Source organism: Melozone crissalis, unplaced genomic scaffold (genome assembly GCF_028551555.1).
Source record: "Melozone crissalis strain CALT ecotype California unplaced genomic scaffold, PUWL_Pcris_2 ptg000013l_1, whole genome shotgun sequence".
Classification (NCBI taxonomy): domain Eukaryota; kingdom Metazoa; phylum Chordata; class Aves; order Passeriformes; family Passerellidae; genus Melozone; species Melozone crissalis.
In genome coordinates, this window is record NW_026535791.1 from 44,924,307 (window position 1) to 44,949,762 (window position 25,456).

A 25,456-nucleotide genomic window follows, 5' to 3' on the forward strand; every position below is an offset into this window, starting at 1 on the left:
AATATCACATATACATAACCAGAAATCAAACACCTGATCAAACTATCAAGACAAGAAATCACAGTAAAAATGAAGAAAGAGAGCAAAGCAGGCAGCAGAATTAACAACATTTTTTTCTGCACAAGAGAGTTAATGCTTGAACATGAAAGCTCATCCACACAAGCATCAAGTGAGCTCTTAGTTACAAATTTAATTATTCATTTAAAGTTTATTTATTAAGATGCTTTAAATAAAATTAAAATCAAGAAATGCCTGATCATTTGTACATAACAAAGTGTGGCAGAGATAGGAGAAAGGAAAGCACACACAGCCTGTCACATCATACATTCAATCAATTATCCTTAAGCTTTGAAAAACAAGAAATAAAGAGACTGTCATTGCCCCTTCCAAGTAAATTCAAGAGTACAAATTAATTCCAGAGAGAAAGAAAATTAAAAGTTAAGAATGAAATGGAACTTTTTGCCCTCCATTACATAAAGGACAGGTCTCTAGTGCTGCTCCTCCAGCAGCATAGTACTTGGAAACCTACTGAGCAGTACCACATGTGTCAAACCTGACCCAGACTCTCCTCCCATCCTTGTGAATCAATCCAAACCTCCCATGCTAATGAGGACTGATTTCATATAGAACTACAGCATATGCACATCCATCCCCTCCATCAAATGGGCATTTAGTTGTATCGATTGATACAACTACATGTGCAGTTTCAAATATGGAATTCCATTACATTTGTGATGTATACATCTCAGATATTTAGCTTTTTTTTTTTTACTAGACTGATTTCAAAACCACTCTAGCCAAAGTTGCTGTGGCCTTTGCAACTTTAATAGCCTAATTAATAAATTTCAAGTTTCAAGCTGTCAGATCGCTAATTACTTGAATTGCAGGTTAAAAGCAGCGTGGCGTGAATGCAAACTAATGATGCTGACACTCAGTTTTTACAGACAGAAAAGTAGTTATGATTTGCATCCTTGTAACAGGGCAAGAGCCTTCTCTTTTTCCCATTCCCAAAATGATGAATATTTTTATGTTTGGGAACTGTCTTCTGTTAAAAGTGGGTGCAGCCTACTTGCTTCTCTTGCTGGAAGAGTCTTTGCAAATGGATTGAACTGATGTCTCAACACTGCCCTTAAGACTGAAAAGGAAATCATGTTACTGTGCATGACTTGGTACTAAGAGATGAAGCTGTTGCCCTGATTTTAGCCTTCCAGTCTCTTTATTGGCCTTGGTCACTACTTAACTGACAGACCCATTTATCTGAATAACGTGTGATCCACAAAAGTTTGGTATCATCTTCAGGTTTTAAAAAATAGGGACAACTACGTAGCTTACCTGTGGGAAAGCTTTCCAAGAGCTCTGGAGACATTCCCTATGATGTCCAATAAAGATTTTACACCATGCTTTGTGAAAAGCAATAGCTAGCTTATGAAATTTTGAAAAACATGTTTGAAAAATTAGGAAACCATTTTTTGCATTTTGGAGTCTGAAAAGCAAATCCTTTCCCATGTCTGTAACTGTACAGATTACCAATTAAGCAACAGAATAGCTTTTAATTATTTTAAAATATTTTAAAATAGAAGTAGCATAGTAATGGCAAGTAATACAGGATTGTTCGTAATCTATGGCAAGTAATACAGGATTGTTCCAGGACTCCAGTGAGTTTTTTAAGGTACTTCTTTCCCATCACACACAAAGCACTCTAATTTGTGTCCATGCAGACCACCCAGGCCACAATACAGTTGTGATGTTATTATATGTACAAAAGTATGCTCACATATTACTAGATGAAACCTTGTTCATCCTAAGCTTAAAAAAATTTAAAATTTTTCTTTGGCAAGAGAAAAGGAAACCACTGTGGAAAAGATCTTTAAATATGAATGGTAGATCTCTGAAATGGCTCTGCAATTCAAAATAAGAGAAAATTTCCCAGAGAGATGGATGAACAGGCAGAGAGAAGATGAGAAAGTCAATATCAACCATTATTCATGTATCTTTGCTCTCTGCTCTGTGGTTCTCCTATTCCTATATTTATCACAATACATTTAGTTGTGAGGAAGTGGATTCACGATGGCCACACAGACCCACTGACAGGTGCCTTGTCTTGCATCTCTGCACATGTGCCACACAAACACATTGTAGGGGGATAATTGTGGCAGGAAATGCAGCACTGCAAGCACCACCTCACTTTGTCATCCCTATCAGGCACTTCACCTGCCTGCAAGCTGCTGATCCACCTCTCTCCTACAGGACTTACTCTATTTTAACAAGTCTCTACCTCACCTACCATCTTCAGTCATTTTTCTGCCTTCAACAAGCAAATAGTGAGTTATTTCCTTCTTTTTCTTTCATAACATGCCAGAGATGTCTTGGTTTACACCCCTGATACTTCAAAATCGTGACACTCTCATCCACAGAAAAGCTGTTTTACTGTAGGCAAATGAAGTTTTCTTGGCTTTGTAGTTATAATTATTCCCTGAACTAAATTTTGCAGAATGGACTTAAAAGTTGCCAAACGAGCTTGCTTTAACAGGAAAAAGACTATAAACAGCATCAATACCATCTTTCAAGCTTGAATGCTGCATGAAATATGCTTGTGACATCTACACAGTATATGGTGATACAATGTGAAATTTATTGGCTCTTGCACAAGACAGTTGATTTCATTCCCTCCTGACTTACCATGTATAAATAATGTGATTTCCCCAAGCTTGTGCTGATGAGCTTTACCATGCTGCACTGCATCCTGCAGTGGATACGTATCCGATGGTGGGGCTGGTTTTAAGCGAGCATCAGCAGGACTAGTGGCTTTGGTCTCTAGGGGGATCAAATGTTTCTCTGGCAAATGCTTCTGTGGCCCCTCTGGGCATCACAGCACTGGGCTGACTGCCTCTCTAGCAAAGCTGCCCCTCTGAAGCCAGGCTGGTGGCAGAGGATGTATGGCCAATCCTCAGGCCCCAACTAGAGGCCAGCGTACTAGTGAAAGCCTCCTCCAAGGTTTCAACCAAAATCTCAGCTGGTGAAGCCAAGTGACACAGCAGCAATGGATGCAAGGAGGAGCTCCGTTTGCTTTGGACTTTCCCCTGCTGTCTGTGCCCTAAGGTATCAGTCAGGAGCCTCAGCAGAAGCCACCCCATCTGGACATCCCAGCAGAGACACAACTGTGGTTTTGCCTTCCCATGAGGCACCTGTGACCCCCACACCACCTTCAATTCTGCTGCCAAGAGATGCAGACTGTGTAGCCCTGCTGAGGCTGTAAGAAGGGAAAAAACAGGGAATACTGGCACACACACAAGAAGAAGATCATCATCAGGGCATCAACCTCAGCGCAGAGACCTCAGTCACTATGTCCTTGTGTAGGCCACACTGTGAGATGCAGGAGGAATGTTTCCCCATGATGCTGAATGCCTTACCTTGTTTGGGAAGGGAAACTTGCTTTGTTCTGCCTTTCCTGGTGTGTGAATAGCTGACAGCGGTGGAGGCCATGAATGGGTCATCTCCTGAAAAACAATATTGTTCAGCAAACTCCATTTAGAAAGTCAGTAGAAAAGGAGACAATGATAGCATATCAGTAGCAAGAGTACCTGGGCAGTGGAATATTTAAGTTACTGCAGCTTCTAGGAAATGCCCAGTTTTCTTCTAATCTAGACAAAACATGAGCTACAATGATTTTTACAGACTCTTGAGAGCAGTTCCTGAGCACTGTTTCATTTTCCTGAATATATAATTCATCTTAAGTGCAAAAAGTTTGATTTTTCTGACAATCTGCAAATACATTTTAATCACAGAATGTATTCAGGCTGGTGAGATGAACACAAGTGCATTTTTTTGTAGATGGGAATAGAAATGTCAGTTCATGACCAGGTAACAGGGTACACACTGTGGACTAACCACAAAACAGATTTCACAGGCAAGGACAGAATGGTAAATGCTTACCACTTGCTAACAGTTAATTCCTAAAATTGTCTTTATCATTGTGAAGGAGTTGAGTAAGTTCCTAACTCTATCATGTTTGTGCCTTGCAGAACACAGACATGTGGCAAGCCCCAGACAAGGGGTGCTGCACTCCACCATTTTCTCCTCCCTGTTTTGTCTTGAGGGACATTTTTTCATACCTAAGAGACAGATGTAGCTTGACCTGACTTTTATGTAGTCATCCTTTACACAGCTTCAGGTAGAAGGTAGGTACCTGCTCAATACTGTTATGATTCAAGTCTGAATGAGTTGGTGTCCAAAGCAAGGCAGCTTTTGGGAAGGGATAAATGAAACACTTCAGGCAAGAAGTTTGTTCCTCTCTAGTGCAGGAGCTTAAGGGATGGACATGTTTCTTTGACATGTTCAGCACCAACAGCCACAGTGTTTGGTACACAGTAACTTAAGAGAATTAATATGAGAAATAGTGCCAAGCATGGCAACCCTGAAAGTTGGTTTGTATTTTAGAATAACTGAAGAGCCAATAACATCCTCCCTTAAGCAGGGGGATTGCTGATGCTATCAAGAGCCTGCCTGGCAGATGCTTTGCTGGGTTTTGCTACCATTAACTGACTGTGGAATTGTTTCTCAGTGATATTCCAGGGAGCCATGCAGAGATCCACAGCCTCCCAAAATAATACTGGCGTTATATTTCCATGACTCATTCCTTTTTAAAGAGAAAAGAAATGTTCTTGTTTGAAAAAAGCGTGTGTGAGTCTCTTGCCCATTAGTGCTGACAGAACTGCTTCCTGACCCGGCATGGACTGAGCTGCTGCATTTTTTACATAGTGGAAAGTCTCTGGCTGTTCTGCCAATGAAAGGACCAGTCCTTTCAACACAGTTTATTAGCAATAAATGTCACCTTTAAAGCATTCTTGATGAACAGTTTATTTCCTAATAAAAATTGCATTCTTTTATTTTATTTGAGGCTAAAAGTTGCATGATTTATTATACTTCTGTAATCTATGTGCATGCCTCTAATCAGAGCATCATCTGGTTTGCAGTTTCAGTATCAGAATTGCTTTGCTTTTCACTTCTTTGAGACAGATCATTCATCTTATGACTTCCTTATCTGATAAGTGCCAGCAATAACAGTATATAGCAATTTTTAATATACAGTAACTTCTTAAAACTCAGGCAGCAAAAAACATAGGCAATCAGATTGCTGTTTGCCTCAAGTATCTGGCACATGTGCTACTGTTTGCAAAAGATTAAGGAATTATGTATTAAGGAATATTCCAACAGTAATGTGTATGACTATAAATTGACAAAAAGGAGATTTGCAATGTGTATATTTAACCCTAAGTCTGTTATCTAAAAAAGTACCACTTTCACACCTGCTCTTCTTACTTCTTCCTTGGAGGACCATTTATTTTGTGAGAAATGTGATGTCGCATACATAGACTAGAGATGTTTCCACTGCTAAAACCCTGTTCTCAACCAAAGTGTTTTTTCCTACAAAAAGTTGAGGTGCTGAGCCCAAAAGAACACATGGGAATGACTAAGTGTCCCTTTCTTCCAAAGGGCAATGCTTTATGTTATCTCTGTCAATTGAAGAATGGGGGCAGCCAGACTGGGAACATCTGGTGGCTTTGACCTAAAGTTATCCTACTTGTGAAATATTCCATTCAGTGCTTGTCATTGCCACTTGCTCAAGAGGTTCTTCCATGTTACACAATTGGTGACCCCACGGTCACCTTCAGGGAGATGTCTCCTGAAGAGTCTGCTCTGTGCCAGCATGAACCAATCTGTTACAGCAGCAGAGCTCTTTCCTCCCACCTTGCCTGCCCGAGTCTGACAATGATGCCTTCATCCAGGGAAAGAACCAGGGTGTTGATTAAAAATAAGGGTGACCTTTTTTTTTGACACGTCAGAATCTTTCATTTCTTCTTTTCTCCAACATTATTTCTCATCCACACTTCAATGAAAAATAGCCTTAATGGTATTTCTTTTTTTTCCCCCAACTACTTTCTCTTCTCCTTCTTTACTTTCAGTTGTGGTATAAAATAAAGCTTTCTACATAATTTAAATTTGATGTAACCCTTTCTGACACAAAGATTTAGTAATACTACTGATATCTGCCAGGGTTAATAATTGCCATTATCATGAATACCTGAATATGAATTTACTAGAATAATATCCTGAGTTGTGTATTATTGTGAATAATACACTGTGTTGATACATTGTTTATTTATCTCTACACTTTGAAATTCAGAAAACTATAAAACTAAATAAAATTAGAAAAAAAGAATCAGAAAGCCACCATGAAAAATGTCCCAAACAACAGGCTGTCAGCACTGAGGAGTGGTAAGATTTAGATGTAGTATAATGCTTTCTTGAAAATAGAAACATTAAACTATGCACAGAGTCTCCTTCTGGCTGCCAAAAACAGAGCCTCAAAAATCAGGAGAAAGGATATAGGTGTCCGGAAAATGTCAACACTTTGCAAGATCAAGCAGAAACAAATCCAGAATATGTTCAAGTGTGCCAAGTCTTAGGATTTTAGACTCTATCTGAAGATATTTGAGACAGATTCAAAACACTAGGAGGGGCATATGATTATACTGAGATCTTTCTTTTTGGTACATAGTGTGAAATGTCTGAAAATTCAAGCCTAAATGGCAATGATTTAACTAACTAAACAGAAAAGACTCAACTTTTATTGTAAAGTGAACTTTCATGCACATCTCTTCTCAGGAAAATTCCCTGTCTTTGGAGTTTGGCATTGGCAGGACTGCCATAAAGCACCCTATGGACTGAAAGCTGTTTGAAAAGGACGGATGAAAATTTAAATGTATTTAAGAGCCTTAGCACCTTCAAACTGGCGATAGAACATTGATTGACACAAAAGGTTTTTTAAATTTGAAAGAGAAAAAAAGCAGGATCTTTTTTAGCAGAAATCAAACAAAAAATAAGTCAGAAACACCTGGCACCAGAAAATGTTCCAGCCACTACAAGATAATGGCCCAATTTAAAACCAATTTATAGTCTTCTTCAAACCTGATTAACTTCATCCTAAAGCCTGAACACTGCCAACTAAAGAAAGCACTGAGAAGACATTTGGGGTCCAGAAGTGGGGAAAACAAAGACTTCTAGATCAAAGAAGGAAGCCCTGACCAGGCTGCTTAAAAATATATGTGAATAATGATATGTTCTGCCTAACTAGAGGACAGCTTGTTTGAGATGACAATGACTGCTCTCCTCTTCCTGCAGCCAGATGCACGAGCCCAAGGAGCAGCACAGAGACCCTCTCTTTGTTTTGTAACACACATTTCTCTTTGTGAGAGTTGCAGCAATGTTGTTTTGCACTGGTGCTGGTGGTGATGGCAGGTCTCATTCACATGCATACTGTAACTCTACAACCCTGCAACTCTGCTCGTCTCTGCCTGCAGTAAATCACTTTTCAGCAGTCATACATAAATGTCCACTTTTACAAGCTATAAAGGTCCAAGCCTAGTTAACCTTACTCAACATGCCAACTTGGCTTTTCTTCTCACTGAAGAGAAAACCTACAAATAAAGAAATCTATAGTATTGCATATCCTTGCTCCAAGTTCAGTTTCTGCAGCAACAATTAAGTAACCACACATTTCTTGGGGATTAATGACTGCTTGGCAGTGTTTTGTTTGGAGCTTTTAACCCTAGCTTGTTGATAATTTTTCAGGAAAAGTACCATGCAGAGGTAAATAATAGTACTCACTCTAGATTTAAGGCAATGCTATTTATCTAGTGTCATCAGTCTTGCTGTGTGGCACATGATACCGGGAATGGTTGAACCGATTCAGAAAAATCCTAATTAATAACAAGCAGGGAGATGGGTATTATCTAGACTTAAAGTCTTACCACATGCATAATCTTGCTGTTTAGTCAGTGCCAAAACCAGAACTTATCACTGGATCATTAAGAAAACCAACTGTTTAATCCTCCTCTCTGCTTGTGCTCACCTAGCTGATTTTTGATTCATAATATTTTCTCTGTCTACACATGATGATTTAAGATATATTTGTGGCACCTCATAAAGGCCCCTGTCAAACACCTTTCGAAAATTATTTTACCTGACTCAACTTCATCCACTGCTCTACTGACATGTCACAGGAATTATAGGAGATTTGTGAGATACAATTTTCCTTTGCAAATACTCTTGCTGGTTAGCTCAGGGGGACTGGAGAGGATCTGTCTTTGTAGTTGCCTATACTGCAATGCAGATTTTAGGGAAGGATTAGGTATATTTATTCAGCTGGAAGTCAAGGCCATGCAATACTAATGCAGAGCTTTCCAAGACCCTTTAGCAAGTGATCACAAGACACAGTCTGAGAACCTCTAATCTAGTTACTCTTCTGTCTTCACAATATTATCTTTTTTTTTTTTTTTAACATGAGTCTCCCTTTTTAACTGCTGTCAGCTGGCAAATATCCCTTTCAATTCAATGAAGCTTCCTTGCCACTTGCTGACAACATGGCTATGATTTTAGTGTCAAATATCCAAAGCAAAGAGTCAGACACTGAAACTTTTGGGGACTGTGTTGAAGCTGACAGTATTTCACTGTGGTAAGGTTCCTATCATGTGAAAAGCCAATTTTCTTTTTTCAAAATTGGTTCCTGTAGTATCTGTCATTGCTGCAACTTTTCTAATCCAAACCTCCAATACGCACCTATAAAATGGAAAGATCAAGCTGTTTCATCTTGTTTCTTTATGATGTCACTTATCCATACTTAGAACTCATTTTTCCACTTCCTCATCAGCCCCACAGTTTCCTTGGAGAAATGGATACTTTTCTGCTTTCCATTTGAGCATCTCTTCTTGGTCATTATCCTTTTGATAACTTGTTATTCAGAACCATCACCACCTGACAAAATACCTCGTAATTTTCCAGCTTCTATTGTTTCCTTTTTCACTTATGTTCTCTCCACTCATTTGGGTGGGCTTTAATTTATAATTAATATTTGCCATGTATGATGCAAAATGCTTTCCAAACTTGAGATAAGCGGCACACATGGCTTCACCCACTAACTGAAGGATGAAATAAGGGAACTACAGTGAGCTCCCTATCGTGGTGCTGAATTGCAGTAAGGACACTGAGCTGGGTGCCAGTTCAGCACTCAACCTCAGTCAGCAGTTCTTCTGTCTCTCCTACTCCTGCTAAAATGATTTCAGGAGTCACTTTTTTCATAGCAATCTGCTGCAAACACATTCTACCACATTTCCCCCCTGGCACCAGTCCCAAGGCTCTCCAAATGCTCTGTTGCTTTCTGTAATATGAATTCCTTTCATTAGACTTCATTGGTATAATGTCCAAAGATACATGGCAATCCAGGGGCAAGTGCTTGTCAAGGAATATTTTTTGTTCTAAACAAAGAAATAAAGGTAATTGTGTAGCTTGTGACTGTGCCATTTTTTGCTGTGCTTGGTTCTTCAGATGTGCACAGATGGTCATCAGCAGAAACTGCTTGATAGTAACAGGACTTGGGAGTGTGTGTGTGTGTGTGTGCGTGGGTGTGTGTCTGTGCGTGTGTGTGTGCTCATGGGCATGCACTGGAAGGAAAAAAGAGATATCTGGCCCATGAAAAGGAAAAAGGTAAGAGATTTTGCCGACTGCAGCACTAAAGAATGTGTTCAGCATTAAATCTCCAGATATTTGGTATCTACAGAACTAAACCATTCTAAATCATGAGCAGTTGCAACGTGATCTGTGGATTAATTCGCCCTACAGCAAATCAGAAATGCCAGTGCAATAAGTTTCTGTTTGGAATATGTTATCTCTGCTTTAGTGGAACCATCCTGAAAATAACCTCAACACTTACTCAAGGTTCAGCAATCTAGGACAGATAAATGTAAAAGAAGGCTACAGCTGCTTACTTATCAAACTGACTTATTTAGGTCCTTCATTTGTATGATTATAATTCTTTAACATAGAGGCTTGCAAATTTTTATTCATTTTGGGGGGAATAAATGAGCCTGTAAGTCTAGAAGAAGTTATGAATACCTAAAGGAAATGTGGTTTCATTCTAAAAACAAGGTAACTAGCTTATAAACCATGTCATGCTCTCCCATATCAGAGTTTAGGGCAAACCTCTCTCCCCTCCCTTATTAGGAAAGGAAGGTATTCTTTTACAGGTAAATCCCAGAACAGCATTTAGACAACTTCCTTATTTTTTTAAATATTCTTCACTGTAATGAAAAAAAAAAAACAGGTACAATTTCTCCTTTAGTCACAAAGGTGAATATCTCCTCCTAGCTAAGGAGCTATGTTTCTAGATGAATGCATTGAGCCATACGATACAACAAACTGTCTGAAAATCAACCTTGCTTGGGCAAGCTGAGATGATATGGTTAATCAAGGTACAATCTTTATTAGTGCATTAACCTCCTGCACCCAAGGACTATGGATTCTAATTCCTGAATTGCCATGCAAGACTGATGCAGCTAGTTTTCTAGTCTCAGTTGGCAGCAAGCTAACAGAAGTGGCTAATGAAGATGAATAGGTGCCTCTTGGGAGTGGGGGGCGGAAAAAGAGGAGAGGAAAAGACCTAGGATACTTCAAGGTCCACATCTCTGCATGATTTCAGATAATAATGAAAAAGTGCATATAGCTCACATTTTCAGAGACTGTAACAAGCATGTTAATTCTTAGGCAATGCTAGTGGCCTCAGAATTGCTCTTGAAACATTTCAAGAAGTTAAAACAAAGGCTATTGAAAAAAAATAGCAGGACACTGGTCAGGGTCTTACTCTTTTTTTGATGGATTATTGTATTAATACAGACAAGAAAGCACAGAAAAAAATGTTCAAAGCTGAAAACCAGACCCATTTAGTAAGGAAAACATCTGCGGTTTGGAGAAGACAGAAATACCATCACGGTAAATATTTATCAATACTGAAATATCTTTTCCACAAATGCATGCAATGTTCTAATATAAACACTCCTTTAATTCAGACAAAAATATACTGCTAAATGCAGGGCGGTCATTGAAGCAAATTTTGTGGGGGAAAAAAACATCTATTTTTTTTAAAACAAATTTTTCCATTGTCTTATGTTGTGGGAGGCTGGAAGCTTTGTGATAGGTACATTTAGTGGTCCTGGATCACTCCCTGATCAGAAGATGAAATAACAGGTCATTGGTTTAGTCTAATTTGTTCTTAATTCCAATTTCATACCCCTGAAGCCACTTTAAGAGGACTGGGGGTACCATAAAGACTTACTTGGTTCCTGAAAGCCTGGGCCTCACTCAAAGGGCTCTTTTGTGCATCCACAGTGGAGATTCACCAGTGGGTATGAATTGGTATTTTTAGCTCAGCTTGTTCAGCCAACTGATTGAGCATGTCAGCCTCCATGAACTTAGGGGCAACACAGTGATGCCTGTGTGCGCTGTGCACAAGCTGCGGGCAAACACCACATGAAGTAAATGTACCTTGTGCTCTGGGTTAAAGCACAACCAAAATGCCTTTTGGCTAACATACCTGTGAAGGCTGCCAACCATAACAAGAAGCAAGGAAGCTTCTGTTCTGTGCTACTACAACAAAATTGGTCAGTGTGAAAAGATGATAGAGAGGGTAAGAAAAATCCATAAAAAGAAAAAAGTCAGAATTAGAGTATTAGAAGTTAAAATGCTGTCAAATGTAGCTCTATAAAGTAAAGTTCCAAGAGGTTTTGCACTTGTGGTTTGTTAATGAAATTAAATTAAATCTGTTAAATTTACAGGTGAAAATTATAGCAGGCTGGAGCCTTGGACTGAAGAGCTGAGCATCAAGACAGAGCCCCTCCTTCCCTTTTCCCTGCCATAAAACAAAGAGGCTCTGCAAGGCAAAGCAGCCTGTAAATCCTTCCTGGACAACCTTGCATGGATGTGGCTGACTGCAATTAGCAGACAATTTTGTTTATGATGCTCTGACAACTTGGGGAATCTGTTCATATACAAGTCATTTATTCTGAATGAGATTAAGAAATCAGTGTAGCACTGTGTGCTTCAGTGTATGTGAATTCAGCCATCTGTTCTCAAGGTTACATCATATGCCTCCTAGATCTGAATTGACAGAAAGATGTTAAATCTTGCTGGTTTGTATTCTAGAAGTAGCACAGTGGTACAATGCAATGTCTGAAGGCAACAGTTCAGCTAAGGGTACAGAGGTATACAGAGTTGAACATAGGTTCATGTCCAGAAATTAGGAATACCATAGGCTGGGACACTGGAGCCAGAAAGGTGTTAGAGATAATCAGAGGACAGGAAACTAAAAACAAACATCCCACATCTCATACTCTTGCCCAAAGAGCTCAATCCATTGGGGTGCATTTGGATATGGTAGCGCAACAGAACTGGTTATGCCAATGCTGTAATAGTCTGTTTCCTTGAACACATTTCTTCAGAAACGCTGGGAATTCTGAAGAAGTGGGAAAAAAAAGGAACAGAGAAAAGATCATAGATGAAATCAGCTCTCTTACACTAAGAGCCACTAGGCTTGATTTGTGTAAGCGTCTTTATGGGGGAAAAACCCCTGTAACATGACTTCTAGCAAACCTATTTGGAGCTAACTGTGAAGTGTCCCCAGGAAAGGCAGAACCTCTACTCAACACCTTCAATAGGACTCACAAGACATGACTTAAAAAGTCAGGGGAAACTCTTGCCAGTCCACAATAATAGAAAAAGACAAAATTCACTAATGTCATTAGGGTTACAATACACACCTTGTGTGTGTATTTTATCTTCTAAGGCAATGGATAGAGAACCAAATGGCAAGGCGAAGGTAGGGAAAAAAGAACAGCTTCTCATGAGCTGGTGGTTCACGGCAGGGATGCAGTGCTATGGAAATGCCTATCTTCATCTCTTCAAGTCATAAGATAAAGGATGTTTTTCCAAATTATGTGCTTCAGCCAAATACAAGATAATAGGTTCAAGACAGAGGAGAGTGGCTGAAGTTATCTGGCTTGCCACACAGGTCAGAGCATTAGTCATTCTGGGTGATAAGATACACCATTCAGACTCACACCTAAAATGCAGCTAAGTGTGATTTTCTTGTTTATTTTTCAGTCTACCAAAATCCTCAGCATTTATCGTTGTCAATACATACTTTGTAAGTCAAGAAAACACATGAACCATTTGCCTTCAGATGTGAATGTTAGGTACTGACCACAACAGGAGTGACTGTGAGAAAGGCATGTCCCATTGTGCTTTAGAAAACACAGAAACAGAAGTTTCTTATTTCCTTATGTATCAGTAACCTATAGTCCATACTTGTCCTCTGCTGCTTTTGATTTCATAAGCACCACAATAAACCCTGGGGATCTGAGTGTGGGGATAAACACAATGGAGGCATTTGCCCAACACTCTTGCTATGGCCTGCAGAAAGACAGCATGGGGCACATCAGTGGACCTAAGATCTGAACCATCCTCTACAAGAGTGGGGAGGGGGCTGGAGGCCAGTCCCTTGCTGCTGTGCAGAGAGATGTTAGGCTTGCCAACAGCACGGTGTGCTGGGAGTCCCTGTGAGGGCACTGTGCACAAGCAGGGAGCCTGCCTGGCTGGGAGCTCTGCTCACCATCCTGTGCTCCGGAGCCAGCACTGGTGCCTTAAGGTTTCGCGTCCATATTTTCCAGATTCCATGGGCATGAAACAGCACTTACAATTTCTCCCTGCAACACATGGGGTGGCCTTTGCAATGCTGTCAGAGGCAGGCAGAGCCCCTTTGTTTGCCTCAGATGTCCCTAGGCAATCTGGCATTTCTTGTTAAAGCTCATTTTGTGTGTGTGCTTCTCTCTAGCTGCAAACACAGCCATGGAGCAGTGAAGGGGACCATTCTGTAGCTGTAGCTGTGCAATTTACATTTGTCTAGTGCTTATATTAAGTGTGTTCCTCAAAGCTATTATTGTCTCAAGCTCTGTCTGTTTTAAGCCCTGAAACAGTATTTTGTGCTTATTATACGCACTGGCTTTCATTTGTGAGGTAGTCTGCAAACCTGAATTAGGCACCTCAGCATCCCCATAATCTCTGTAAGTACCATAGTATTATTATGAGTTACAACTCATAAAATTGGAACTAAGGTTGAAAGAATCTTGAGTCAGAAAGTCCCTTAAGAAAACCCTTGTCTCTCGACATAGATGGCAGTGAGGGTGACCATGCCAATCTGTGGTTCCAGATGGAAAAAATAGTACAGGGTATGAAAATATACATTGAGGATTTCTTTCAACTCTGAAAACATGTTCTGGCTTCATCCATTACATCATTTATTTCATTAAAAAATAGATTAACATCAGTATCTTATGCATTATTGCCTGCATAAGAAATTTGCATCTATTTTAAAAAAAGGCAATGATTTTTAAGCCATTTTAACTAAAATGAAAATCACATTAAATTATTAGAAAGCAAAATAAGCAGATCTTTGAAACAGTTTTTAACTGTTTAACTTGAACTGCCGAAGGCCCTGTATGGGGCACAGCAAACCTTTTGGGACAGCATGTCAGGCTGCCTCACCATTTCTAGGTATTCTCTGCCGGTGCTGTACCAGACTCTCACCACACATAACTTGGTTTTACAGCTAGAATGATATGAAAAATGATGCTAGCAAAAGTTTTTATGACTCTCTAAAAAATTCCTCAATATGTTTGCCAGCAAACAGTAGGTGATTGTGAAATTATAGGCTATATTATGATAGAGGTATGCAAGGAAATAAGATGGTTACAAATGCTTGTTTATTTTTGAGCTCTTAACTACATGATTTACTTATCCACTTTACAATATAATTAACATTCCTTTGCTGACATTTAAAAAATGAGGATGTATATGTTTTCTTTTTTTTAACCTCTTAGAAATCATGTGGAAAATTAAAGTAATACATAAAGAAAAAGGAAACAGGACATATCTTTACCACTATTTAATTATGTTACCTATTTTTCAGAGTGCAGAGAAACAGAAATAACTGCCTTAGCATTGGAAATTTAAAATACTGAGTGCCACAAAAGGTTGTTTCATGGTAGCAAACATTAATTTCTTTTGATTCCTCTTTATAAGAAGCATCAAACTGCAATTCATTGAAATGAGAAGGTTCAGATAATGTCTATGTAGCAATTAATATCCATTTAAGCCTTCAGGGATTTCTCTGCCCAAGCAAGGTTTTCACCCCTGTTGATTAAAATTAGTCCTTTAGGTCAGTTCTTTTTAACTTTGAAAGAGTTTCTTAGTAAAACAAAGCAGTGGATAGATCCTTCTAAGCTTTAGCATTCATAGAAGCCCATCAGAAGAAAGATAACAACATAAAGCTTCTTCCCCTACTAGCAATAAAAACATAAACTGGAAATACCCTCAAAATGCAATGGAGTCAGTTGGAGATGTCTGCACTGGTAAAAAAGTACTATAATAATGAATATTTGGGTCTCCTGCAAGAAGGCGACTTAAAATAATCTGCATGGGCAAGGCAGCTACATCCAAAGGATGTAGTTTGTAGTGTGGAGAGAAGAAACAGTGATCTAGAGGTGACTCAACTAGTGCAACTCTTTGTTCAGAATACCAGACATAAAAAATACCAGTGGTACAAACCCAGTGCATTCCCAGTGCTGGATTACATCAACCAAAGGGAACTTGTGTTACAGCAAGGCAAAGCACTATGACCTGCCAAGGGTTTTGCAGACTGTTCAGCAAATAGAAGCACTCATAATACTTGTGCACCAGAAAAATAGGAGTTTTAAGACAGAGGATGTGATAAAGCGAGATGAGAAAAGATAAAAACTGTACTTTCAAATTAATCCTTTAATGCCAACTAGCAGTAAAGCTTTTAGTAGAGTCTGTTCAGTTTTATTGATAGGTTCAATGTGTTGAATCCCTATCCATATTCTAGCCTCAGTGCCTCAATTCACAATGCTGTTGGTTTCTGATGCTTAATCTCATTAGTGCAGCTATTTGTATTGATACACCCAATAAGGTTGCTAACACTACCTTAGCTAAGTGTTATTTATTGTATCTGTATATACAACAATATTAACACAGTCAAGCATCAGCATCGGCACTTGAGGGCACCATTAAATTCTCCCAGTGTTCAGTGAGAGATTTAATGATGGATTTAATAGTATTAAATAGGAAAAAATGCCCTTGGCCTTTACATTCTCATTTAAAAACATATAAAAGAGTAGTAATTCAGGCAGTTATACTTCTTTCAAAGATTTTCCTTTAAATCATGCTCAGCCATAAGAGATCAGTTGTACTTTGGTAGTTATTGTATCTTGACCAAAGACAGCAGCCCCTGGCCTACCAGAATCCCCAAATTGTTGGCAAATTCTGACTCAAGTTCCTATGATAAATATGGCTGAGTTTGCTGCTAAAAAAATACGGACTAGTGAAAAATTAGCACAATGATGTTGCCTGCAATCTACAGTGATGAGACTTCTGTTAGCAATAGAGGTAAGCAGAGCTGTGAAATAACTGGACATTTATGTCCAGGCTTTTATGCTGACTTTTTCCATGGAATATAAATATGCTAGAGTTCTGGGAGTTTTTGTGCAGTAGTATGCCTGCTGAGTTTTTTCATACCTTTTAGCTACTTTTACCTTGCTTTCTTCCCATCTCCTGATCTCTGTTACTAAATCACAGAATTGCTTATGTTGGAAAAGACCTCTGAGTAAATAATACTCTGAGATCATCAAGTCCAGCTATTAATCCAGCACTGCCAAGTCTACCAATAAACCAGGTCCCCAACTGCCTCTCATATATCCCCATGGAGACATTTGAGAGACATCTATATGCCTCTCAGATATCTCCATGGATGGTGTCTCAACCTCATCCCTGGGCAGTCTTTTCTGACGGACTTACTGATGCTGTGTAGCCCATCAACAAGAGAATTTCACTTTAGAAAGGCATGGGAAAGGCTTCTTTCCCCTGTCTTTGAAATAACTGCATCCTTTAGGTCAAAGAACTAGGACTCAGTATGCACTGGAAACTTTTTGTATACACTGCCTAGCCAAGTCTGTCCTCTTACATTCAGCTTGAAAACACACAGTAGGAGGGAAAAAGAGCATTGGGAGACAAAAATTCTCCCTATGTGATCCTTACCAGTGACCAGAGGGTCACCTAAGCACCTGTGACTTCTTAAGCTTGGAAACTATGGGCCATATATGCAGGCTCACAGTGACTCTGTATGTAGAACCAAATTCATATCACCAGGAATGAACAATTGTTCATTTGTAGGCTTTTTTAAAATGTATTTTCAATGTCTATCATGAAAAGGATTAAACACTTACACTAGCAATATGAATAATGGCAATTAAAAAATTACAGTAAACCCATCATATTTTAATTGAAACCAAATTTAAAAGGCTTTTCTCAGCAATTTTAGCATTAAAAAGAATATGGATCAAATCAAAATTATACTTCCACACACATGGGTAATAACACTTAAAACTGGAACCTTAGCAGCAAATCGTGCAAAAAATGACAACAACAACAAAAGCTGAAGTGACTGCTTGTCAGGGAACATTCACATTTTCCTCTGAAATTTCCCTGCTTGTAAATAGTTCCACTGACACAGATACTGGGGTATTTTGAATAAACTCATTTTATAACATCTCTCAATACAACACACCTAGTTTAAAGCATGAGTTACGAAACAGAGACAAAGAAAGGGACAAGCCATTCTCATTTCTACACACATCCAGGCATGGTGGATTACTTAAAGAGTATTATGTAAATGTAGACATGCTTAATTCCACAGTGCTTCCCAAAACAAGGGTAAAATAGTGCTGATATTCAGCTACATCACGAGTGGGAAAAAGCCATATAGAGTGCACAGTTCACTGCACAACAGAAAGGGGATGGGGAGTAGGCTAAAGGAAGTATTATCCAAGGATGAGAAGAAATCCTGTTTTTTATCAGACAAGCCCCCAGGTCTCTGATGTAATTTCAGAACATGGGTCTTTGGCTATCGCAGATACAGCTAACATCCTCATACAATGAAACACACGCTTGTCAGTTTATCTGCTTCAGAAAAATGAGTGAAGAAAACCAGGTTCTTCCTCATACCATTAGAGCCAGGACTCCTGCATCCCCATTCACACAATCATTTTGGTGCATCAGACCTTAGGTGGATACACAGCTAAGGCTTAGTTTATATATTTGCAAGTGTGGTGCATATGTAATATGCACATTTTGCACATTTATTTTGGATAATGAGAAAGCAATTTGCAGTTAATTAAAAAAAATTATCTTAAGTGGTAAGGTTTATTGAGAAAGTACCAGTACAGGTACCATAGAGCTGTCTCCTCTTGCAATCTACAATAAGATTTATTTTATTTTTTTATCATCTCTAGCAGCAGGCAATCCAGTATTAAGCATTCCTGAAATGACTTCATAGCACTTTGCCATCTTTGGATGAGATAATTGTGGTGAGCCTTTTGGAGGCTCTAAGCTTTACTTCTGTCTATGGGTGCTCGGAGGCAGCTCCCATTGAAGTCAATGGGAGCTAAATGCCCATAAATAGTAAGTAAAAGGAATTTTACTAGTGGCAGTAAGGATTTATAAATGCTTGAGTAGGCAAAATCCCTTCCTCAAGCTGGTTGCTAAAATGATATACTTTTAAGAGACTGAAAAGGTTCATCTAACATTTACTCTCTTGGTTAAATAATACTTACACAGGTTTTTGCATGCCGATTATGTATCAATTATTGTATAATTGCATCATTACTTTAATTAGATTAAACTGCATAACTGGGATGTCTAATTAGAGAATGAGGGGGAAAAAGGTAACTTGCCAGACATTAACTGTGGTTTTTGAAGAGGGGCTTCCACACAGATTTTGCTCTAGGGGCAAATTTCCAGTGCAGGAGTCACTGGCTTCCACTACAGTGACAAGACACACCACCACCACCCAAACCCTTTCCAGAGCAAGGGAGGGCATTTGCCACTTGGCACCTTATCAGTGAGGTGTGTCAGAGCACTGGGCTCCAAGTCAGCAGTGCCAGCAGTGAGGGGACGTGGGTCATTGAGTTTGTGTGGAAAACCTTTCGCAGAAAACCAGAGTTAGTGTCAAGGAAGCTGCTCCTCTCTTCCAAATGCTGGGCCACAGGGACCACGAATTCTTGGTAATGAACAACTGCATTTTAAATAGAGATGCAGGGGGAGAAATCTTACCTAAAGAGCAACAGAGGGACAAGCTGATCAGGATTCTGATTTTCCAACTGGAAGTGGGAAGTTGAAGAGATACCTCATCAAATGGAGTCAAAAGAGGTCCCAGTGCCTAGAGTATCCTCTGGAGGATACTCATGGGAAATGGCAATATAGTACAAAATCTACTTGGACAAGTCTCCATAGGAATAAATTGGTTTCTAACCCTTTAAGACTGGACATCTGAGCAATTTTGAAGGATCGCTTAGAGGTGTCAATCCTATACATGTTAAATGACATATCACCACCTTATTTTTTTGAGTGCACTGAGATTTTGTGAAGAAAACAGGTAGAAGGCTGAACTGATGGAGCTGGAGATGGATGTGAAATCTGCAAAAGTCTCCAAAACTATCTGCAGGTCATGACATAAGCTAAACACATTTCCATTGATGAACTTACATTGTGTCAGGACTTTATTGAAAGCTGTCAGAAGAACGAATGCTCCAGGGTAGTGAGGGGATTATAAATTTTTCCTCCAGATATACAAATTTAAAAGATTCACTTCCACATCTTCATAAGACATAGCAAGAGCCTGAAGTTGGAATGCCCTAGTTAAGGTAGAGGTGCCTTTGGCAGCAATGCCTCATGACAAGTAAAGCTACAGATACATAATTATTGGCAAAGGAGCCCAGGATTTGGGACCTCTCAGAATCTTTTGAACTTAGGAGAGAATTTCAGACAAGGCTGAACTTCAAAGGATGAAGCAGTGGAGGGAGGAACCAACACATTCTGGATCTTTCCCTATCAAAAGCATCATTCACCTCTGTATCCTAACCAAGAGACAGTAACTAAGATGAGGGAAGACCAACAAGGGCCAAGGCATGCATGTTTAAAATATAGGAAAGTAGATGTCAGAAAAACTGTCCCATGGTTGAAGATGCTGATTGGCTCAGTATTCCTTCTGTTTTGGTTTATTATTTTTTCCCTGGTAACTTGGACTGAAATAGAAATGGCAAGACCACTTATGGTGACATGAGATGGTGAGGTGCTGCTGTTGGGCTCCAACAAGAAAGATGTATCATGACTGAGCTGATCAGGGAGCTGCTGTGAAGCAGACCAGTCCATATGATTCTTATGATCAGCTTTGTAGAGGGTTCTGGCACTAATATGTTTGGAAGAGTGTTGGCCAAAAGAACTTGGACTATCAGGTGTTGGCTGGCACCAGGTGTCAAATTTGGCTCTGGTCCTAGGAGACTAAGATTCACAGAAAGGCAACAGACAGGGCTGGAAGGTTCATCACATTGGACAAACAAAATTGTCTTGATCCTGTTTATTTGAGTGTTCTAAGAATTAGAGGTATCTAGAGAGTCAGTGGGGAAGTAGAGAATTTATTGAAGTAAAACATCAAGGGTTTTTTAATGAAGTGCATAGCAAAGAGAAGTTGGTAACATCCCTCTTCCTGGCCACAGCTATTTTTTAATCCATAAATCCCTATAGAGCCCTGAAGAACTGAGTTGCTTGGGGTAGGGCATTTTGCAGACTATGCCAGTTGGTGGTAGCCAGAAATAAGCATCGTCTACTTGACAATAATATAGAAACACCCCCTTGTCCCCTAGGCCCAGATGAAGTGTTTAATGAGTGCAATGGCAGAGGGCAAGGCTGCCTGTCATCCCCTGCACAGTCCTCAAGTGGGGCAGTGTGTCCCTGGACAGGGCAGTGTGCAGTTTCATGTCTGCCACTGATCCAAGGAGGAGGCTGCCACTTCACCTCCTGAGCAACCTGCACATGGACATGATGGGAGGTACTGTTGCAGGTGGAATAAGAGGCAATCCTGCTGCACATCTGGCCTGCTGATCAGCAAGGACAGCCCTTCTGAAGCAATGGGAACACATGGAACTACAGTGCCATTGGAAACCAGAGCTGAATTTTTTATAAACCAGTGAAATAATGTACAACATAGGTATGGGGCATGATGTGGTGTGTGACTTGGAGTCTCACCACTTGTTTTACTTTGGAGTGTGTTGTTGAGTGAGAAACAACAGCTTTTTCAGTGATCACAAGTGTACTCTTGTGTTCCTGTGGCACTGTGGGGAGGAAAGCTGGTCAGGTTGGATATTCATCATTCACTTCTAGCAGGATCAGACAGAGGTGCAGAGCAGAGGAATTGTTAGTGGGAAAACAGTGCTAAGGTTTTCAATAATTATGTTGGAGGAACAGAGTTAAAGCTGTTGTACCATCCAGAGGCCCAAACATTAAAGGTTAATTGTGTGGTTAGAAGCAATGGAAGAGTAGTGTGAGTCCACCCTGTCCCTTTCCTTGCAAGTCACAGGGAAGTAGGTAGGGTGCAAATGGAGCCATGTGGTTATTCAGAAAAAGTCCAGTGTGTTTCTGGGGTGAAATCTGCAGGTAGGCATTTATTTCAGACTATCAGCTTTAACTAATCAGCTTTAAATCACTGTCAAAATTATTTGCAGGTATTTTTTAGTAAGGTACATTGATTCATCATGAAGTTAAACATTTCGGCCTTTGCAATTTCTTTTCTTTAATTTGCAATTTTATCTATTAAAATTTCACAGAATTGTGAAATTAGTCCTGTTATAAATTAATTATTTGCACATTTATCCTTTAAAAAGTAGGCTTTAGAGCATAAGTCTTATACCTATTTTTAAATCTTCTACAGCTTAAAAAGAATAAGAGAATGAACTTCTTTCACATTTCTTTTACTCCTCCCCACCTCTGGTGCACATGCCTTTAGAAATAACTGCCCTGATACCACACCTCAAATTATATCTTCCAAGGGAGATGTTAGACAAAATCCCATTGACTTACTGGTTGTTGTTGTGTGGGTGTGTACCAAGGAACAGTATTTAAAAAAGCTTTTAGCATGCCAGCTTTTATCCAGAACAGCTTAATTAAAACCAGATATTATAATAGTACCATTTGCCCCAAAATGAACAGTAGGTATACTAACTGCCAGTGCATTAAGTTTGGTTAATGAAAGGAGTTATAATACACTACCAACAAAGGTATGAGGGATGAGGATAATAAAGAGCCATTTGCTGCATGCTGAGGTCTGTGGAAGCCCCCAGTTCCCCCTTGCCTAGTGCTGGCAGCCCCTTCATGTGCCGTGGATCCACGTGAGCCTGCAAAAGCATCTGGGGGGTACACGTGCCAGAGCCACCTCTGTGCCTGGGGAGCACATACAGCCCTAGCAGACAGCTCTCCAAGTCAAAGAAGATTGGGAGAAGTGGTAATGAAGGGAATAAATGCTGGCACTCAGAAAAAAAAATTATTTTGTTGTGTGGAAGATATTTGTGAGTGATACTGCCTGTTATTACCAACTGCATTTTTCTGAAATAGATTTGCCTTCTCCAGGTGAGAACGAAGTGAGGTGATGAAGTCAGCTCAGTCCTGTAAAGCCCCAAATCTTGCACAACCTGACCCAAGTAGAGGCAAAACTGTCTCTGGATTTGAAAATGCTAATACACTAGGAGTTTGCAACAATGCTATGCTGAAGCAGGAGCTGCAGATTGTGTTGAAAAGCAGAAGAAATGATTTTGAAAGGAAATTTTATAAGTTTCCCAGAACACCCTAGGTAGTCCCTGTATTTTGTTGTTGCTGCTTTTTTAACCCTAGCTGTCATAGGACATATCTTATATACACCACCACTCAAATTACTTGTCTGATTTTGAATCCCAAGTGGATGGAAGTGCGTGGCTCCCTATGTGAAAACAAATTGCGATGAAGGTGGAAACTAAAGATTAACACTAATGCACACACTTTAGGCTTCAACCCCAAATTCAGCTAATAAAAGACCTGTTATATTTCTCCAAAACTTAACGGATGAAACCTCAATCAAAAGATATCTGAGGAAGCAGGGTAGGATCAAGAACAGGGCTAATTCTGCAGAATTAAGGAGCAACATGAAGATTTTTAACGAGGAAGCAGACACCTTTGCAATAACTGCACTATGATATGTTGCCTAGCAACAAGATATAAAAATGATGTATAACGCCAGTAACTTCTTTCACATATGAAAACAGCACCCTACCAAGACAGCTTCATAATGTACTCTTACAAACTAAAAATCCATAGAGACCATTAAAGCCTCCATCTTCTGTAATATACTCTGTTAAACAATCATGTGTTTTTGTTAATGCAGTAAAACACTGAATTTATTTAATGATTACCCAATGATACATCAGCAGCAGCAAGCAGGAACATTTCTATTTTAAGCCTGCAGGATCCATCCCAAGACATCACACTTCAACAGAGAACAAATGCAATGAGCCAGACCCGTGCAGCGCCTGGGAGAGAGATGCATTTATGGGGGCCGAATTAAAATCACCTTCTGTCTGATGAAAAAATAGCATTATTGGAATGCACAGAAATGCATTTATTGCTTTTTCTTTTCCTCTGTGGCTTGTAGTTTAACATGATATTGCTCCCAGAGCACCTCCTGCTTCCTGGCTCTGGAAAGGGAGAGGCGAGGAGGGTGTCAGGGCGTGCCAAAGAGTGGGTCGTGGCTGCATAATGTCTGCTAAAAGTAGTACTGTGGAGATGGTTGCACAGGACAGGGTGACAGAGGGGACTGTCAGAGGGTGAGGTGCCAGGTGTTGCTGGGCAATCTGCAGCCTGGGTGGAGGGGGAGCAGCTGGCACTGGCAGCCCCAGCCCCAAGCAGAAGCAGAGGCAGCCCTCGCCAGCCCAATCACAAAAGATGGTCCACAGCCAAAATGAAAGCCCTGCAGCCAGAGGGCTGTGCCAAGACACCAGGTCCTCATCTCTAGGAGGGCTTGTGGGGGAACAGAGAGAGTGGGGAAGCGCCCCATGCCTTGGGGGGACTCACTTTCCTTCTGCAACATCACACCCAGCGAAGTGATGAGAATAACAGCCTTAGCAAAACATGGCAAGTAAAGTCAGAGCACAATGACCTGGAGTTTAGGACTGGAAATGTATTACAAGGCTCATCCAGGACTCAGACAGGTTTGGTAGCAGCCAATGTCAGGCTTATGGGGTAGTTTGGCTCAGTTCAGCATTACACAGAGAGGAAAATCTCTTTCTTATCTGCTGTGAGTGGGGACTTGGCTCAGGTTATCACCTTGCATTGTTCCTGCACACTCAGGGGGACAGGCTACCTGTGAAACTGCCCTGCAAGCCAGTGGCAGCACAGCCCCTGTGGGACAAGGCTCACTGGTCCACCCCATCCTGTAGTCCCTTGTGGTTCCTTCCCTGTCTCTGTCATGTCTCCCTGCCTCTTTTTTCTTGAAAGTTATGGGCTGAATATTTCCAAATGCTGGAATATTTCCAAATCTGCAGATTAATTGAGATACATGTTATATATGTCTGGAAATGAAGCAGATGAACACAACACTTAATTCTTTGCTGATCGAATGCCTTGCATTTTAATCTTTGCTCTGCCACTTGCTTTTTTACCTTGAGCAAAGCACAACAGCTCTCTGTACCTCAGCCCATCCATCTGTTCAAACATATCTGGTGATGTGACCCTCTCCAGCTGACCCATATTTTATGGGATTGCTGCAAGTCTGCATTAGCATGTGACTAGATACCAGGACACTTTGAGATGAAAACAGTAGCCATGTTATTGCACAAGGTAAGCACAATGCATTCTTGCATTGAACTTCTGAAAGTATTAAATATTCATAGTGGATGGTATATTCCATGAACTCAGCAATGCCAACAAGCAAAATCCAGATCACTGGGATTTCAGTGCTAGGAGTGTGGTGAATTATAGGATTCCAGGATTTGTTAGGTGCAGACTACAGGGACCAAGCAATTGAGTGCCTGGGTCCTGGGTAAGCAGGGAGAAGGTAGCATAGGCAGAGGGGAGCACAAGCAGGCACAATCCTGATCTACTGCCAGGATAATTTCTGCTGCAAGCCTTTGAAGGCGAAGTGCGGAGAAAAATTAAAAAGTCCCATTCTTCATGTAGTACTGAGGACCTGCAAAAGTCCAGTGTCAGGGAACAAATAAGATCAAAGATAAGCTTGTGTGGTTTCCTTTAATCTAAGTGAAGGCCAACTTTTGAGCTCCAACAGAGAATTTCAGGGTAAAAGGTCTTAATCTAAGCAGTTTTGTGGATTAAAGGTAACTGAAAAGATGGAGATATTGGCAAGATATAGAAAAATATATAAATATGTAAATGCATAAAGGGAAGTCAAGTGTGACTCCCTTTCCTAATTGCCTAACATGATTCCCACTAGATGCATAAATTACAGCTCCTATTAACAGCACTATGAATAATAATCAGTTTACTTTCTGGCTTGTATCTAAATATACTTTCTATATGATTTCATCTTTTATTCAGCTGTTTAAAAGCAGAACATCTAATTACAGTTCATATTAGTCTACATTAATTTTTTTTTTTCCACAGAGCATGTGTGATGACTGAT

General features: G+C 40.0%; 1 protein-coding gene across 1 annotated transcript in view; it reads right to left on the reverse strand.

Annotated features, from left to right (window-relative positions):
- AFF3 (ALF transcription elongation factor 3) overlaps positions 1 to 25,456 on the reverse strand; it is a 318,188-nt gene that overhangs the window by 126,294 nt on the left and 166,438 nt on the right. The window contains exon 6 of the mRNA XM_054272311.1: positions 3,411 to 3,497. Within this exon, the coding sequence (XP_054128286.1) occupies positions 3,411 to 3,497 (87 nt within the window). The remainder of the gene's footprint in view (positions 1 to 3,410; positions 3,498 to 25,456) is intronic.